This window comes from Suricata suricatta, chromosome 12 (assembly GCF_006229205.1).
Source record: "Suricata suricatta isolate VVHF042 chromosome 12, meerkat_22Aug2017_6uvM2_HiC, whole genome shotgun sequence".
Taxonomy (NCBI): domain Eukaryota; kingdom Metazoa; phylum Chordata; class Mammalia; order Carnivora; family Herpestidae; genus Suricata; species Suricata suricatta.
In genome coordinates, this window is record NC_043711.1 from 54,079,747 (window position 1) to 54,096,383 (window position 16,637).

At 56.5% G+C, this 16,637-nt stretch overlaps 1 protein-coding gene across 1 annotated transcript in view; it reads left to right on the top strand.

Annotated features, from left to right (window-relative positions):
- The window catches only part of PLXND1 (plexin D1), a gene marked incomplete at its 5' end in the record, with an annotated part of 57,105 nt that continues 40,468 nt past the window's right edge, over window positions 1-16,637 (top strand). The window contains one exon of the mRNA XM_029917900.1: window positions 1-1,101. Within this exon, the coding sequence (XP_029773760.1) occupies window positions 1-1,101 (1,101 nt within the window). The remainder of the gene's footprint in view (window positions 1,102-16,637) is intronic.

The following is a 16,637-nucleotide window of genomic DNA, read 5'->3' on the forward strand; positions in this document are numbered from 1 at the left end:
GTGTACTTGGCTGCTGTCAACCGCCTCTACCAGCTGTCGGGCGCCAACCTGAGCCTGGAGGCCGAGGCGGCCGTGGGCCCGGTGGCCGACAGCCCTCTGTGTCACGCCCCGCAGCTGCCTCAGGCCTCGTGCGAGCACCCGCGGCGCCTCACTGACAACTACAACAAGATCCTGCAGCTGGACCCGGGCCAGGGCCTGGTGGTGGTGTGCGGGTCCATATACCAGGGCTTCTGCCAGCTGCGCCGCCGGGGCAACATCTCGGCTGTGGCCGTGCGCTTCCCGCCCGCCGCACCGCCCGCCGAGCCCGTCACCGTGTTCCCCAGCATGCTCAACGTGGCGGCCAACCACCCGAACGCGTCCACCGTGGGGCTGGTGCTGCCGCCGGCTGCCGGTACAGGGGGCAGCCGCTTGCTCGTGGGCGCCACGTACACCGGCTTCGGCAGCGCCTTCTTCCCGCGCAACCGCAGCCTGGAGGACCACCGCTTCGAGAACACGCCCGAAATCGCTATCCGCTCCCTGGACGCGCGCGGTGATCTGGCCAAGCTCTTCACCTTCGACCTCAACCCCTCCGACGACAACATTCTCAAGATCAAGCAAGGGGCCAAGGAGCAACACAAGCTGGGCTTCGTGCGCGCCTTCTTGCACCCGCCCGACCCGCCGCCGGGCGCCCAGTCCTACGCGTACCTGGCGCTCAACAGCGAGGCGCGCGCGGGCGATAAGGAGAGCCAGGCGCGGAGCCTGCTGGCGCGCATCTGCCTGCCCCGCGGCGCCGGCGGCGACGCCAAGAAGCTCACAGAGTCCTACATCCAGCTGGGCTTGCAGTGCGCGGGCGGCGCTGGCCGTGGCGACCTCTACAGCCGCCTGGTGTCCGTCTTTCCCGCGCGCGAGCTGCTCTTCGCCGTCTTTGAGCGGCCGCAGGGGTCCGCAGCGTCCCGCGCGACTCCGGCCGCGCTGTGCGCCTTCCGCTTCGCCGACGTGCAAGCCGCGATCCGCGCCGCGCGCACCGCCTGCTTCGTGGATCCCGCACCGGACGTGGTGGCGGTGCTCGACAGCGTGGTGCAGGGCACCGGGCCTGCCTGCGAGCGCAAGCGCAACATCCAGGTACGCCGGGGGAGCGCCGGACATCAGCTCGGGGCGGGGGAGGGCAGGAGGGAGAGCGTGCGGGCAACTGGGCGGGTTGGCGCTGAGGGGGACACAGGTATGAATGTGTAGGACACAGATGGGCACGTGGAGACCCAGGTATGTACTCTGGGCCACGGGTGCATTTGCCGGGACCGGGACCCAGGTGTACTCACGGGGATACAGGTGTCAGTCAAGGTGGGGGCCCTGGTGCCAATACGGTACAGGTGTGCGCCTGAGGTCACTCAAGAGAGTGCTGGGTTACAGGTGAGCCTAACTAGGTGTGTAGGAAGGGGTCGAGGTTGCAGGTGTTCGCTGGAGAGAGCATATATTAGCCCAGGTGTGCTGTGGTGGTCCCAGACGTGTACTGAGTGCAGAGCAAGTGAGGACATGTCCCACCAGAGGTGTATCATAGGCTGGCTGTGCGAGCCTAACCGGGCTGCCTTGGGAGTTGGCAGATGTGCGCTTGGGTGTGGCAGGTGTGCACCAGGGCCCTGCAGATATGGGGGGGGGGCGCAGCAAAGACGGAGTGGCAAGGGTGTGTGCTCCAGAGTTGTGTCACTAAGCTGGTTATGCAGGAGTGTGAGGCGGGTAGAGGTGTCCTGCAGGGTCACTAGTGCAGCAGGGTGGGCCTGGGTGTTCAGTGGGATGTGTGTGGCAGGGAACACAGGTGTTTGGGCACCAGTAGGTACTCTGGGGAGGCTACTGGCTGGCAAGTGGGTGTGTTCCTGATGCTTTTATTCACTCATTCAACACACCAAACATTCAGCATGTACCAGACATGGGCACTACGGGCGAGACAACACTTATGGAATGCCTAGTACGTGTACCACAGAACATAACTGTCTTGGTTCTCACAACTACCCTTTTAGGTATGCATTTTACAGATGAAGAAACTGAGGAACAGAGGCTAAATAACTTGCTCAAGATCACACAGCTGGGAATTAGCAGAGGCAGGGTTTAAATCTAGGCTGTCTGCCCTCATCATCTGTGTTCTTAACACCACCCATTCTTTGCTGCCTTATGGATATATTGCACAGTGTGTGTGTGTGTGTGTGTGTGTGTGCGCGCGCGCGTGCGTGCAAGCGTGTGTGCACAAATATGTTGGAGGGGTCTCGAGGGGGTGCGCCAGGGCAAGGAGAGTAGAGGGAGGTGAACAAGACTGTGGGCAGCACTGAGGTGTGCAGGGGGCAGGAGAGGGCCAGGGGCTCAGGAGGGTGTGAGGAGGGGCCAGGTGTGGCAGCAAAGTGGCAGGGTGGGAACGGGCCTGGAGGCTGGGGCTGCAATGGACAGAGATGAAGGAACCAGGTTGGGGGATCACTCTGTGTGTTGACCTTGGGGGAGGCTTATGATGCAGGGGTGGGGGGAGAAGGGAACTTTGTGCAGTTCTCCTCGGGAAAGCCCAGCCACCAGGGGTCACTTCTTCAGGGGCCCTGAGAGGTGGAACCCTGGGCCTTTCCCTCATGTGACTCTGGGGAGTCCATTTCAACCCCAAGTTTTGCCACTCCCACAGAAAGCCTCAGTTTCTCCCTCAGCAAGATGCTGAACTCAGCCTTTTCCTGGTGAAGCCTCCCTGGGGCCAGGCCCCCTGTGGTTCTGCCCTGTCTCTTCTCCGTGGCCTTGGGGCTGTGGCAAGCATCTCATGAGATTAATTATTCCCCCGTGGGTGTGTTTGACACTGGAGCTTTGAGAAAACACAGATTCCTTCTCCTGCCTTCGGGCTCCCACGGCTGCCCACCACCAGCTGGCTGGCTGCCCTGAAAAAAAAGGTCACGGTGGGTGAGCAGGGCAGACTGCCACCCACAGGGACTGGCCAGGTCAGGGTTGGCTGCCCAGCACTGTGATTAGGACATCCACCATCCCCATTCTCAGAGCCACGTCCTCCGAAGGGGTGTGCCTGAGGGTACAAGCTTTGTTTCAGGGGTGGCAGGTTCAAAGGAGGTGAGTGGGGAGGCAGCCCCTGCTCTACAGAGGGAAGACCCTACTGTGGCAGCCAGGGCTGAGGCCGGGCGGCCCCTGGGCCTTCCTTAGCCCTTTCCAGGGCCTGTGTGTCCATGCAGGCCCTGGGTGTGGGCTGATCCATGGGATTCCGCAGGCCCCTGCCACCACAGAGTCCCCCTCCCCCTCTGGCAGGAATAGTCCTGGTTCCCACGGTCCCCAGCCTGGCCTGGTGCAGTGACTCACTCCGCTGAAGTGGGCTGGGGCTTCCTTCTCCTTAGAGGGGCAGGGCCTCTCCAGGGACATAGCCCTGGGGACAAAGAGGCCATCAGCCTTCCATGCACCTTGGGGTGGATTCCGGGTCCTCCTCAGCCATGCTCCCTGTGTCCCCTCACCCCTTTCCCTTTCCCCTTCCCCTTGCCCTGTTGTGGGCACAGGTCAGGGCTTCTGGGCAGTATCTCCCACATGTGTCCAAGGCCCAAGAGTCTGGGCGTCTGATGCAGCCGTGGGTGGGGAGCACAGTTATAGGCTCCCCAGTTATAGGCTAAGAACTTGGACTTTGTACCCTCGATTCAGATCCTACTGTCACTTCCAAGCCACATGGCTTTGGACCTTTGAGCCTCTGTTTCCTCATCTGTAAAGTGGGGACAATAAAAACACATCTCTAAGGATGGCTTAAAGGACTAAATGACTGAGTTGATATAAAATGCTTGGTAACCGGCACGTAGAAAGCACCTGGTAGCTGTCGGCTGTTCTGTTGTTGTGACCCCGGGGTCCTTATTAGCACAGGTCTGGGCCTGGACAACAGTGACCTCTTTTGGCTTGTTCCGCAGCAGTAAAGACCTCACAGTTTCCCACCTCTAGCTCCAGTGGAGCCCTCCTTTAGACACTTCCTACCCCCTGCTGTGTGTGCCCCAGCCCCACGCTTGCTGTGTGCTGGGGACCAGTGGTGCCTCAGTTTCTGCTCTCGTGGCCCATGCAGGTGAGCAGAGGACAAACATGTGGCCATGCACTTAGATCCCAGGGGGCTGGGGCTGGGGGTAATAGGAGGTGACATCATAGCTTCTGGGGGAGGTGGTATCCCTGCTGAGGTGGGGGGATGAGCAGGGGTCAGCCATGTGAAGCTGGCAGGAGAGGATGACAGGTCCAGGCAGAGGCAACAGCCTGTGCTGAGGCCTGGAGGTAGGAAACAGCAAGAGGAGCTGGAGCAACCTATGGTGGTCCCTGTGGTGGGGGAGTGGGGAGAATGTGAGAGAAGGGCGGGGGGGGGGGGGCTTGCGGGTATAGAGAACTGTGGAGTTGGGACTGTATCCTGAGGACGTGGAAGTCTTGAAGGGTCCTGGCCAGAGGAGTACTGTGATCTGAGTGAGCGCATCATGGGGCCCCTGGGTGGCTCAGGTCATGACCTCACCAGTGAGTTTGAGCCCCGCGTCAGGCTCTTTGCTGCCAGTGCGGAGCCTACTTCAGATTTTGTGTCTCCCTCTCTCTCTGCCCCTTCCCCACTCACACTCTGTGTCTCCCAAAAATAAATAAATATTAAAAAAAAATTTGAATCAGCACCTCACTTTGCCCCTCTGTAGAATGGAAGCAATAATAAAATACTATCTCATAGGACTGTTGTGGGGATTAAATGAGCTAATACCTGTAAAACTCTTAGTAGAGTGCCCGGCACATGTGTTTGCAATTACCTTTGACCCTTGAATAACTCAGGGGTTAGAGGTGCCAACCTCCTGCACAGTCAAAAATCTGCGAATAACTTGACTCCCCCAAACCTAACTACTAATACCTTCCTATTGACTGGGAGCCTTACCAATAACATAAGGAGTGATTAACACATATTTTGTATGCTATATGTGTTATATACCGTATTCTCACAATGAAGTAAGCTAGAGGGAAAAATTAAGACAATCAGAAGGAAGAGAAAGCACAGTACTATGCTGTAAAAATCCACATGCAAGTGGGTCCATGCAGTTCGACCCATGTTGTTTAAAGGTCAGCTGTACTATGGAGCACCTGGGTGGCTCAGTCGATTAAGCATCCGACTTTGGCTCAGGTTCATGGGTTTGAGCCCTGCGTTGGGTTCTGTGCTGACAACTCAGAGCCTGGATCCTGCTTCAAATTCCCTGTGTGTGTGTCTCTCTCTGCCCCTCCCCCACTCGTGCTCTGTCTCTCTTTCTCTCAAAAACAAACATTAAAAAAAAATAAAGGTCAACTGTACTATGATTGTTTATAATGCAATTATTTTAGCGAGTCCCTAGGTGGCTAGTGAGGGGGAAGATGAGAGGCAGGGAAAGTGGTTGGAGGGCAGGTACTATCTTCCAGGCTAGAGATTCGGTCACTGACTCGCACATATTTCTTGAGCACCTGCTGTGTGCCCAGCCCTGTGGTGGGCACTGGGTGCGGTGGTGGAGGTCCTGTGTCAGGCCTTGTTCTCGGGGGCTGTGCAGGGCCTGGTCTGCGGGCACAGAGGGAAGTGGAGGGTTCAGGACAGATTTGGTGGTGAGGATGTGGGACAGACAAGGTGGAGAAGGAGGCTGCCCAATCTGGCCCAGCAGCAGGATAGAAGTGGGTACTGTTGGAGCAAGGTGTGCAATCAGCTGCCTCTGGGGGAAGGATGAATTTGGTTCTGGAGTGTCAGGCAAGTTCTAGGGGCTTGGAATCCCATTCCCTGCCAGACCCATCTGGCCTGACATCACCCGCACTGGCTGGCCTCAGTGGGGCAGGCATGGGGGACTGGCCTCTGCCCTTCCACCTGTCCCCGGGGACACCTGACCTTCATCTGAGGTGGCCCGTGTGGGCCTCGGGAAGCCCAGCCCTTCACTCTTGTTTTGGGGGTCTTTTGACCGCACGGGTCTAGAGCCTTGGCCAGAGCCATCGCCGACATTGCAGCTTCTCACCTGACGAGCTTTATCCTTTGCCCTCCGCTGTGAAGACAACGAAATCTTAGCCTCTGCTGCCCACTTCCGTCCAGGAATCAGGAGCTGTCAGGGCGTGAGGTCAGATGCAGGGAACCTTGTCAGCTCCCCCCTCCCCTGCCCCAGGCTTCAGGGGGCCCCAGCTTTGTCCCTGACCGTTTGGTCTGGGGTTGTTGCATGATTTTGAGTGAGGGAATTGTCCTCCACTGCATGTAGCTTGGATCCCTTTCCTCAGTTCATGTGAACAGTGAAAGCAACTTGGGAAGTTGCTGTGTGCTGTCCAGGGGGGAAGGCGAGGCACCGGGTCCCCCAGCAAGGCAAGGGCAGGCTGAGCCTAACTCTCTTCCCCGAATCTTTCTGCCCAACCTTTGAGTGACCATGATATTTGTTTTTTTTTTTAACCCAAAGGAAAACCAACAGGGAAATGCCAATGCTGCATTTTCAAGGTATCTTTTTATAGTAAAGGTGGAAAAAAAACCCTCAGGCTGTTTTAAACTGGCACGCGGTGGGTGGGTGCTCATCTTCAAGAAGGCGTTTTCTGAACCAATTTAGGGGCTGAAATGCAGGGTGGAGGTGGAGGGAGACAAAGCTTCCAAGATGGGCTTTACATTTGGAATTGGGCTGGGGGCTGGGAGTGCTCCCATGGCCGATGCTACAGGCAGACAGCTGGCAGCTCCTAGGGGCTTCTGGCATGAGCCTGGGTTGGCCGCGATGATCTTCTAGCCTAGAGAGACAGACCTCTGGCCTGGGCCAGGCGATGGTTAATATCCCAACGCTCCCTGGTGATGTCGCCAGTCCTGATTCCCAGGTATAAGATATTGAGTCCCATTGTTCTGCCACAAGCTGTGTGACCCAGGGAGAATCATTTACCCTCTCTGGGCCTCCTGCTTCCTCATCGTAAAATAGGGCAGTGTCTACCTCTGAGGATGTGGGAAAATTAAAATCTCACATGCACCACCCCGGAAGAGGCAGGTGGAGATATTATAACAGGAGGGAAGAACTACGTCTGAGAAAAGTGTGCTTGGCCTGTCACATCAGGCCCTAAAGGTGACCTAGTTGGTCGAGACAGAGGGGTGGAGGCGCAGGTGTGCCCAGGGCCACCCCAGCCAAGTGAGCTCAGAGGCAGGAAGGCAGAGGTTGGGATGGAGAGAGTGGGCATGGTGTCACTGCTGTTGGCCGAGCACCTGATGGACCTGAGGGGTGTGTGGAGGGGAGGTGCCCCATTGGCTCTCTGGGGCTGAATAATAATCATCGCCGAGCTCCCAGTTCCAAGTGGGGTCACCATGGTGACCCTTCATGAGCACCATTGTGTTTGATCTCAGAGCCTCCTGGCCATGAGGCAGGAAGTGCTGTTGCAGATGAGGAAACTGAGGCCCAGGACCACACAGCTGGTTAGCAGGAGTGGGACTCTGCAGATTGGCTTGTTTGGCCCCAGAGTCCATGCCGGGTGATGGCTCGTGTTAGCTGTGAGCTCTCACCTGGGAGTTTTCTGGGTACCCTTGTCCCATGGAGACTTGGGCGGGGCCCTTTGTAGAAAACATTCTTGTGTGGTAGCACCTCTACAGCAGCCCCGGATGCAAGCTGGGGGCTCACGCTGTGGTGACTCAGTTCCTGAGTCGGGTGAGGCTGGCTGGGGCATCTGTTGAGGCTGGGGCCGATCCGACCTTTTGAGGAAGTGGGCAAGGCAGGGAAGCACTAGTTGCATTCATCACTAAAAATGTGATCTTCTGGGCTCTGGAAGGAGTGAGCCTCCTGGCCTTTTGAGTGTGCAAGTGAGGGATGTGGTCAGTGTGAATGATGACTTTAAGAATCTCTTTCATCACTGACCCCCACCCTGGGCCATGCCAGCTGGGCATGGGGCTGGGCAGGCACCTCCCATGCAGGGCAGCACTTCACCATCCAGGGTTTGCTAGGAGAGCAGATGGAGGATCTGCCTCCGCCTTAACCACAGTTAGGACCTACCGCACCCAGGCAGGCCGGAGTGGCACGTGAGTGCTGGACCCCAGCACCGACTCCCTGAGTTCAAATCCTGGCTCTGCACCCTCCTAGCTGTGGCCTCAGGCAAGTCACTCACCTCCTCTCATCCTCCTTTTCCTCGTGTATAGAATGGGTTCAGGATAGGGAAGAATGGGGCAGCCTGGTGTTCAGCGGAGAGTCATCAGCCCCTTGCAAAAACTCTCTACAGGAGGCAGATCTGCTGGCCCGTGGCTGCTGGCTTTCAGGAAGATTAAGGAAACTGGCCAGGCTCTGTGTTCTGTTTGTTGGAGGGAGAACAGACATGGTGTGTATGGAAGAGGAGCCTGAAAGCCTGAGCCCCTGGCAATGAGGGGTCCCATCCGCTTCCTGGACCTCAGTTTCCCGATCTGAGGTGGGCTGTGGGGTGGCCAGGAGGCATCACTGACAGAACGGCTTCCACTGGCATCCTTAGCATTGCTATAATGCTGCTGTTTCTTGGGAACTTACTTTGTGTCAGGCGGATTGCAAATGCTCTTTATAAGAGTCTATCTTTTCTTCATCTCCCCAGAAATGGAATGAGATGAGTGTTATCCCTAATCTACAGAAATGGAAACAGAGGCCCAGAGAGGTTAGGTGACTTGCTTGAGGTCATGCTGTGGGTAAAAGGTGGAGAGCATATCTGGCTGCAGAGCCTGTGCTCATCACCTTCACTCCCTGGTTCCTCCCAAAACAGTGACTGAAGGGATGTGATCCAAAGGGGCCTTCAAGGTCACAGCGGGAAGAGGTGAATGGGTCTATTTTTTTTTAATGTTTGTTTGTTTGTTTGTTTTGAGAGAGAGAAAGAGAGAGCATAAGCAGTGGAGGGGCAGAGAAAGAGAGAGACACACAGAGAATCAGAAGCAGGCTCCAGGCTCCAAGCTGTCAGCACAGAGTCCCACATGGGGCTTGAATCCATGAACCCGTGAGATCATGACCTGAGCCAAGTTGGACGCTTAACCGACGGAGCCACCCAGGTGCCCCATGAAGGGGTCTATCTTAAAGGTGAAGAAAGGGACACCCAGGGGAGTTCTAACTCCTCTGAGGCAACTGTGAGGAGTAGTGAGAGCTTCCCAGTGAGGCCCGGTGCCCAGCATGGTCCCAGGTGTGGGGCTCCTGTTCTCCAGGGCCGCAGCTGCCTCTGCCTTCACCCCCCAGATCCCAGCACCTACTGAGCCGCGTCTCCTGTCTGCCTTTGCTCCTGGTGGAGGCTTCTCCAGAATGTGGCAGTACAGGAGGAGACCCAGCTGTTACATGGCAGCCCCCAAAAAGGGATAAATCAGACTCTGCCCCTACCCTCCAGGGGCTCCCAGACAGGGAGGGGATCGTGACAGAAGATATGCGGCAATGAAGGCTGCACACTGACCAGCCTCTTCTGAGGGAGTCAAGGACTGCTTCCTGGAGGAGGGGGGTGTTGGAGCAGGACTATGGCGGATGGGGCTGGGGAAGGAGTTCCAGGCGGAGGCAGAGAGAGGCCCAGAGATGTGGTAGAACATGGCTTGGGTAGCAGGCAGAGACGAAGCTTAGAGTATGTGGGGTCTGGGGTGCAGGCCAAGGATTGGGATGGTGTCCTGTGGGCTGCAGGGAGCTGTCAGGGGATTTGGAGGAAGAATGAGACACAGTTGGTCCAGTTCTAGAAGGGGCTCTGTAGTTGCTGGCTCCTTATCGGCCCTGCGAGGTGTTGGCAGAAGCAGGAGGTTCTCTCTCAGAGCCCCCACTGTGGCTGGACCAGGTGACTCCCGTGGGCCTCTCCAGCTCTGACAACGGTGTGGGGATTGCCATGGAAACCAGGCGGTGCCGTGTGGGGACAGGCCTGGAAAGTCTCCTGGCACCAGCCACGTGCACTTGGATCCCGGCTACCCCAGGAGTGTGGCCGCTCTCTTCTTTTCAGAGCCCATGTTTGGGCCAGGGCCGAACCCAGCAGGCAGCCCAGATGGGCCCCTGCACCGCCCACTCTCCCCCTGACACTCGATGCTCCTGAGATCCGAGATCTGCTGGGCCAGCGGGGCTGGCCCCTCCCAGCCCACCATCCCTTACCCGGGAACACGATAAATCACATGCTAGAGGAGGGAGGAAGCTCAAAGCTCCATTACGAGGCCCAGCGAGGCCCCAGCGGGGCGTTAATCATGTAGTGCTTTCTGCTCTGATCGGTAAATAATGGGGGGGCAGTGGGCAGAGAAGCCTTGAATTGGAGGTCAGGCCCCGGAAAGGAGCTGTGTGGTATTCTGTGGTCACCTCTGCCCCCATACCCCACTCGGGGCCCGTCCAACATCTGGGTCTCCAGAAGTAGCCAGCTCCTTCATTGGCCTTGGTTTCCCTGGTGTGCCACCCAGGGCCTCTCCAGCTCCAGGGCCCCCAGCAGCTGTTGGCAGTGCCCAGCAGGGAACCGGGGCGGGGGGAGTGGCTGGGGTTAAGAGAGAGGACTCTGGAGCCAGCCTGTCTAGGTTTGAGGCTCGTGTCTGGCCGTTCTGGCTGTGTGACCCTGGACAAGTCACTGCTCTGTGCCTCAGTAGCACCGACTTTTTAGGGTTAAATGAGGCTGCACAGGCAGGGGCACAAAGTAAACCGAGGCTGTCCCTTATCTCCGTGCTGTTTATACTATCATATTGTTACTATCTTAGAGCTGTCCCTTCCTGATCTGGGGGTGGTTGCTGACCTGGGATGTGGGCAGCTGGAGAGAGGGACCCATGTGTCCCCTCTGTGTCCCCAGCACATGGGACCCAGCCCAGAGATGTTTGCTGAGGATCTCAATCCAGCCCTGTCCCCTCAGCCGTGCCCACAGTCAGTCCCCTCCTCTGGGACAGAGGCCAGCACCCAGGGGAGGGGGAGCCGGGTGTGAGTTCCAGTCTCCAGGGCCCCTTGGCCCCAGAAGGAAGAAGGCCAAATGTGCCCCAGAGTGGCAACTGCAGCTCTCAGCGTCTCCTGGCCTGCACCCCCTCCAGTCCAGGGGAAGAGGCTGGGACAGAAACTGTTCCAGGGAAAGGAAAGGAGGGGCTGGAGCCGCAGCACTCTGCCCGCATCCCCCCCCCCCCCCCCCCCCCCCCCCCCCCCCCCCCCCCCCCCCCCCCCCCCCCCCCCCCCCCCCCCCCCCCCCCCCCCCCGCCCCTCCTCCTGGGCCCAGAGCTGGCGAGAGGGAGTGACTTCCCTCCGCCAGGGAACAGGGAACGAGGAAGAGTAGAAGAGTAGTTGGCTGCCCGTCCCACACTGTGTTCCTCTGGGACCACCGGGAAGGGGAGGTGCGAGGGGACGGGGGAGGGCTGGAAATGGGGCCAGGCGGGGCCAGAATGAGAAACAGCTTCAAGAAGGGGGAGCTGGGTGTCTGGGGGGCCATGTCCAGCTAACAAAACAATGGCTGCTTGAGTCAGCGGCTGTGGTCGTAGTTCCCAGGCAGGCCTGAGTGGAGCGGGGCCTGTGCTCCCAACACCCGTCCTCGAGGCGGGTGAGGGGAGATGCTGGACTTTGGGAAGTGGTGGAGCTGTCTGTCCTGCCAGGCTCCAGTGTGACCTGCCCAGCTAATTGGGAACATTTACTGAGTATCTGTAGCGGTCAGTATTGAGGGCTGCTGTGAGCTGAGCTCTTTCCAGCAGCTCTTAATGGGGAGTGCTGTTACTGTCCCCACTTTACAGATGTGGAGACTGAGGCCCAGATAAGATGCTGCATCCCATAGGGATGAGCCACAAGACTTGGTACCAGGAACCTCAGTTTGTCTGTCTGTAAAATGGGAACACAATAAGAGTGTGGCCTGTAAGGTGGCTCTGCTCGGCCTCCACACACAGCAGGTCTTCGGTCCAGCTAGGTCCCTGATCGCAGCCTGAGGGCTGTCCCTCCAGGCTGGGTCCAGCTTGGCGGCGGGGTCTGGGTGCCAGTCATGGCTAGACGGACATATCATGCTCAGGACGGCCTGGCTGGCTGGTTGACATGACCCTTCAGTGGGTGCTCAGCTTGCCTTGATGAATTCAGAGCCCTGCTTCCTCCAGAGAGGAGGTCAGGGGTGCAGAGGTACGCCTCCTTGAATCTTGGTAAGGGTCTACCCAAGTAGCTGCTGTGTCTGTCGCTACTTCCAGGTTTTTCCTGCCCGACTGAGGCAGCCTGGGGTCAGGTAGGGAATGGTCGCACTGTGTGTCCCGAGGAAGCCTCTGGCCGTCTCTCTGCCTTGGTTTCACCTCCAGCTCAGAGCCAGGCCTCTTGCCTGCTGCTCTGTGGCCCAATTGGCCATTCTGTCTCCGCCCACCCCTCCAGGAAGTGAACATCTTGATAGCCCACTGGGAGGTGCTGGTATTTCCTTCCTAGGCAGGAGGCAGCTTCCTCCTTGGTGTGGGGGTCATTGCCGGATGTCCGTTAAAGCCAGGTCCATCCTGCTTCCTCCCTGGGCCAGCACACAGTAGGCCCATGGCTCTTTCCATGACTCAGTTTACCATCAGTGGAGGCGTCAGCTCAGTGGAGCCAGAGCCCATTAGCTGCGGTTTCGAGAAGCGGCATGGGCTGAAGTTGGAGGCGGGGAGCTTGGGTTTGGAGTCACAAGTGTGCCTTCAAATCCCAACCCATGTGCTGTGGGTGACCTTGAGAATGCTTCCCCCTTATCCTCAGGGCTTCCGAAGAAGGGTGGGGGGAGGGGCTTTGTGCGAAGCAACAATCCTGCAGAGCTAGTGGCTTTTGTGGCCTCCTGCAGGCTGCCTGTCAGACCCCGTGGCACCCTACCTGGGCATTGCTTGCTCCCTCTCCTCTAGTCCTTGTCTCTGGGGCAGTCTCCTGAGGGAGAATTCATCCTCCTTGGCTGTCCAAGCTGAAGGAAGAGTTGGCAGGGGACAGCTCTGAGGGAAGCCTGGGGCGGAGGGGAGGGATCAGGCCAGGTGGAGCAGGGGCTTGAGAGCCCAGAAGCAAAGTACTGGTTTATACTGAGGGCACTAGGGATCCACTGAAGGCTGTTGAGCTTCAGAGGGGACACAAATTGGTTTGTGGTTGTTTTTTTTTTCTTTTAAAAATTTTTTCATGTCTATTTATTTTCAAGAGAGAGAAAGAAAGGGGGGGCGGGAAAGAGCGAGAAACACACACATACACAGAATCTGAAGCAGGCTCCAGGCTCTGAACTGTCAGCACAGAGTCTGACATGGGACTCGAACCCAAGAACCATGAGATATGACCTGAGCTGAAATTAGACACTTAAACCAACTGAGCCACCCAGGTGCCCCTGGTTTTTTTTTTTTAATAAAATTTTTACTTTGGAATTATTTTAGATTTGTAGGGAAGGTACAAAGATAGTGCCGGTATTTCCTGTGTAGCCTCCTTCCGTTGTCCTAGTGCTGAGGTTTTACGTTCCCGTGGTACATTTGTCGAAACTAAGAAACCAGCTAAATACTCTCAACTAAACTCCAGACTTTACTCCAGGAATATTCTTTTTCTTTTCCAGGATCCCACGTTGCATTTAGTGCTTTGCGATTTTACACGCTCCCTTTGGCCCCTGTGGAGAAGGGGGCTTGGCCCAGCCCCAGCCCAGGTGTATTTAACGCCCAAAAGCTATTGTGCACTTCTATCTCCTCACATTTCAACTTCGCTTTCCTGGGATCTCGGTTCTCTAACAATCAAAGACTTGAGGCAGAAAAATGCCCTGGGTTCCCAAGCACAAAGTGCCAACAGCCGGGGTAGTCTGGGGTGCCTGGGGCGGGACCATAGGGCTTTGCAGCCTGCCACCCCGGCCCCCTCGGAGCCTCCTGCCGCGGGGCTGAGGTTTGGTAGGGTCCGCAAGCAGGATGCACAGGCCTGAGAAACTGGGCTCTTGAAGCTTCTGCTCCTCCTGGCTTCCTGGGGAGAGAAAGTCAACACAATTACAGTTGGTAGTGAAATCAATATGTCAGAGTTTTAATGGGAAGTGGGCAGAGCTGAGCTTTGGCCCCAGGAGGCAACTAGCTGAAGAGGGAGGGTGTGTCCTGCTCTCAGGAAAAAGCTGAGACCAGCAGCCAGCTATTGCTCATCCCATTTTGGAGAGGGATAAACTGAGGTTATTAGGGGAACCAAAAGTAGCAGCCAGGTGCTACCTGGGCCTGAACAGTCAAATCCGCTATGTTGCCACATACACACAAACACCAGGCATTCAGTTGGCCCATATGTTGGTCTTGTTTCTAGCATCCAGCATGCCAATATTACTCTCAATCTCTCAAAAAGCAGCAGCTGAATATAGTCAATCACACTTTAGTCAAAATTAGTCTCCTTTCTTTAGGAAACACTCACTCTGGAGCATAGTCTCCACCCTGGAGAAGCTCATGATTATGCTCTCATGATAAATGAAAGTGGTGACCAGTACAGTGCCATCACAGAAGACGGGAGTTTCTTTTCTCTTCTCTTCTCTTCTCTTCTCTTCTCTTCTCTTCTCTTCTCTTCTCTTCTCTTTCTTTCTTTCTTTCTTTCTTTTTCTTCTTCTTCTTCTTCTTCTTTTTTTTTGAGTCACATCTTGAAAGCTGGTGAAAAACTTGCTGCCTGGGCATGTCTGGCAAAGGGAATCACATGGATCAAGACAAGGGAGACTGATGGGCCAGGGAAATACGAGGGCTCAGAGGTGTGGGAAGGGCAATGGCTGTTAGGGGAATAACATTATGAAGCCCTGGTGGGAAGGTGTGGCCACATTTGAGGAATTGCAGAGGTTGGTGTGGTCAGTGCAGAGGGTGGGGGTGGAGGGAACAGAGGAAAAGAATAAGACTTGAAGCTTGAGCGTTTGAAAGTGGGTCCAAAGGCCTTGAATGCCAGGCCCGCTCCTGAGGCCTGCTGGGAGCTGGAGAAGGGTTTTACTGCCAGGGAAGAGGTAGCCAGTTTTGTGCCTAGAGAGGTGGCTTTGCTGGATTGGAGGGGCCCGCACTGGTAGCCAGGCCTCCCAGGCTCCCAAGGCGGGGGTTGTGTTTTGAAAGATCTATGCAAAGTGAGACTTGAAGGAAGGCCGGTGCTAGGGGAGGAATTTCAGGCAGTGTCATGGGTGGTATTTTGAGTCCGTAGAGCTGGCTGTCCTTGGAGACCAAGTTCGGCTGAAGCCGCACTTGGAGGGCTGTCCTGTCCATCCCCAAGGCCACCATGCCCTCCTTCCCAGGCCTGCAGCCCCCGCCCCCAGCAGGGGGGGCACTTCCCTTGCAGCCTTGTGATCTCCCCACTGCCAGTCCGGAGTCGGCTTCCTCCTCGGAGCGCAGATCATTCAGAGCAGCTGACAGGGGTTACTTCTCCTTTAAAAATTTTTTTTAGATTTTATTTTTAGGATAAGAAAAAAAAGTTGGAGGAAAGGCTTTTTAGAAAATTCTTTCGGTACAGAATTAATGGCTTGTGAATGTCAGGGGGGGCATGCGGGAGCTGGATTCCTGGCGCGTTCCTGCCTCATCCTCTCAGTTGCCCAGCCCACAAATCACCAGGATCTGGGTGCCTTGTCCAGCTCTTCCCAGCCAGCTGGGGTCCCCCACTGCAAGGCCCAGGGCAGAAAACCCTAGACGTGTCATCTGGGGCCTCCCGGACCTTCCCTCCCCGTCTCTTGGAGCTCAGGGAGCAAAACCATGTCCCCCAGGCAAGGGTTTACCATTTTAATTTTAAAACAGCTTATTATTTCATGACGCAGGTAATCCATATTCAGTGAAGGGAAGTTATATAACCCTGAGGAGAAGCTTCCCTCATGGCAGACGCAGGCCCAAGTGCCCACTCTCCTTCCAGCTTGCTGACAGATCCCCCTCACCTCTTCCCTGCCACCGCAGGAGTGCCAAGTGGTGAGCCAGGGACGGGGGAGAGGCAGCCGGAGAGATGGTTCAGCACCCTTTTTCCACAGCTGGCCCCCACCTCGGGCACACAGAAAGAAGTCAGGCAGTGTAGGTCTGAAGCTAAAGGACAAGGAGCCAATTCTGTGACAGTCTGGGGAATGGCACTCCAGGCAGAGGGAACAGCAAGGGCAAAGGGCCCAGGGTTTGAGGAACAGACACCAGGCCCGTGAGGCTGGAGTGGAGGAGGGTATGGGATGGGCTTAGGAGGACTCATAGCCCCTGAGGGGAGGATTAGGATTCAGTGTTTTTTCTGAGTGTCCTGTAAACCATCAGAAGGTTTTAAGCAGGGGAGACCTCTTTGCATTTTTTTAAATTAAAAATGTTTTTTTAATGTTTATTTTTGAGGGTGGGGGCAGAGAGAGAGGGAGACACAGAGTCTGAAGCAGCTCCAGGCTCTGAACTGTGAGCACAGAGACCGACATGGGGCTCACACCCATAAACTGTGAGACCATGACCTGAGCTGAAGCTGGGTGCCTAACCCACTGAGCCACCCAGGCCCCCACTTATTTGCATTTTTAAAGGGCTCCCTTGTTTGGGGGGACTGATTGAGGCCAGAGTGGGTCCAGACCAGAGGGGCTGAGAGAGGACTCCTGGGCAGTCCGGCTGGAAGACTTTAGAAGTAGGCGTGATTTGTCCCAAATTCCACGTTACAATAATCGTGTTAGAGACAGTCATATCTGAAATGGCGACAGCATCTGCCAACACCTCCGGAACATTTGCGCTCAGTGCAGGCAGTTCATGGTGGACGATCTCATCCCCGTTCTTGGGAGGGAGGTGTTAGAGATGTGCCTACCTAACAGTTGAATAAACTGAGGCTCGAAGAAGTGAGGTGGCCTGCCTGCTCCCACCCAGCCATCCTGAGGAATACCACCCATTCATGGGTCCTGGCACC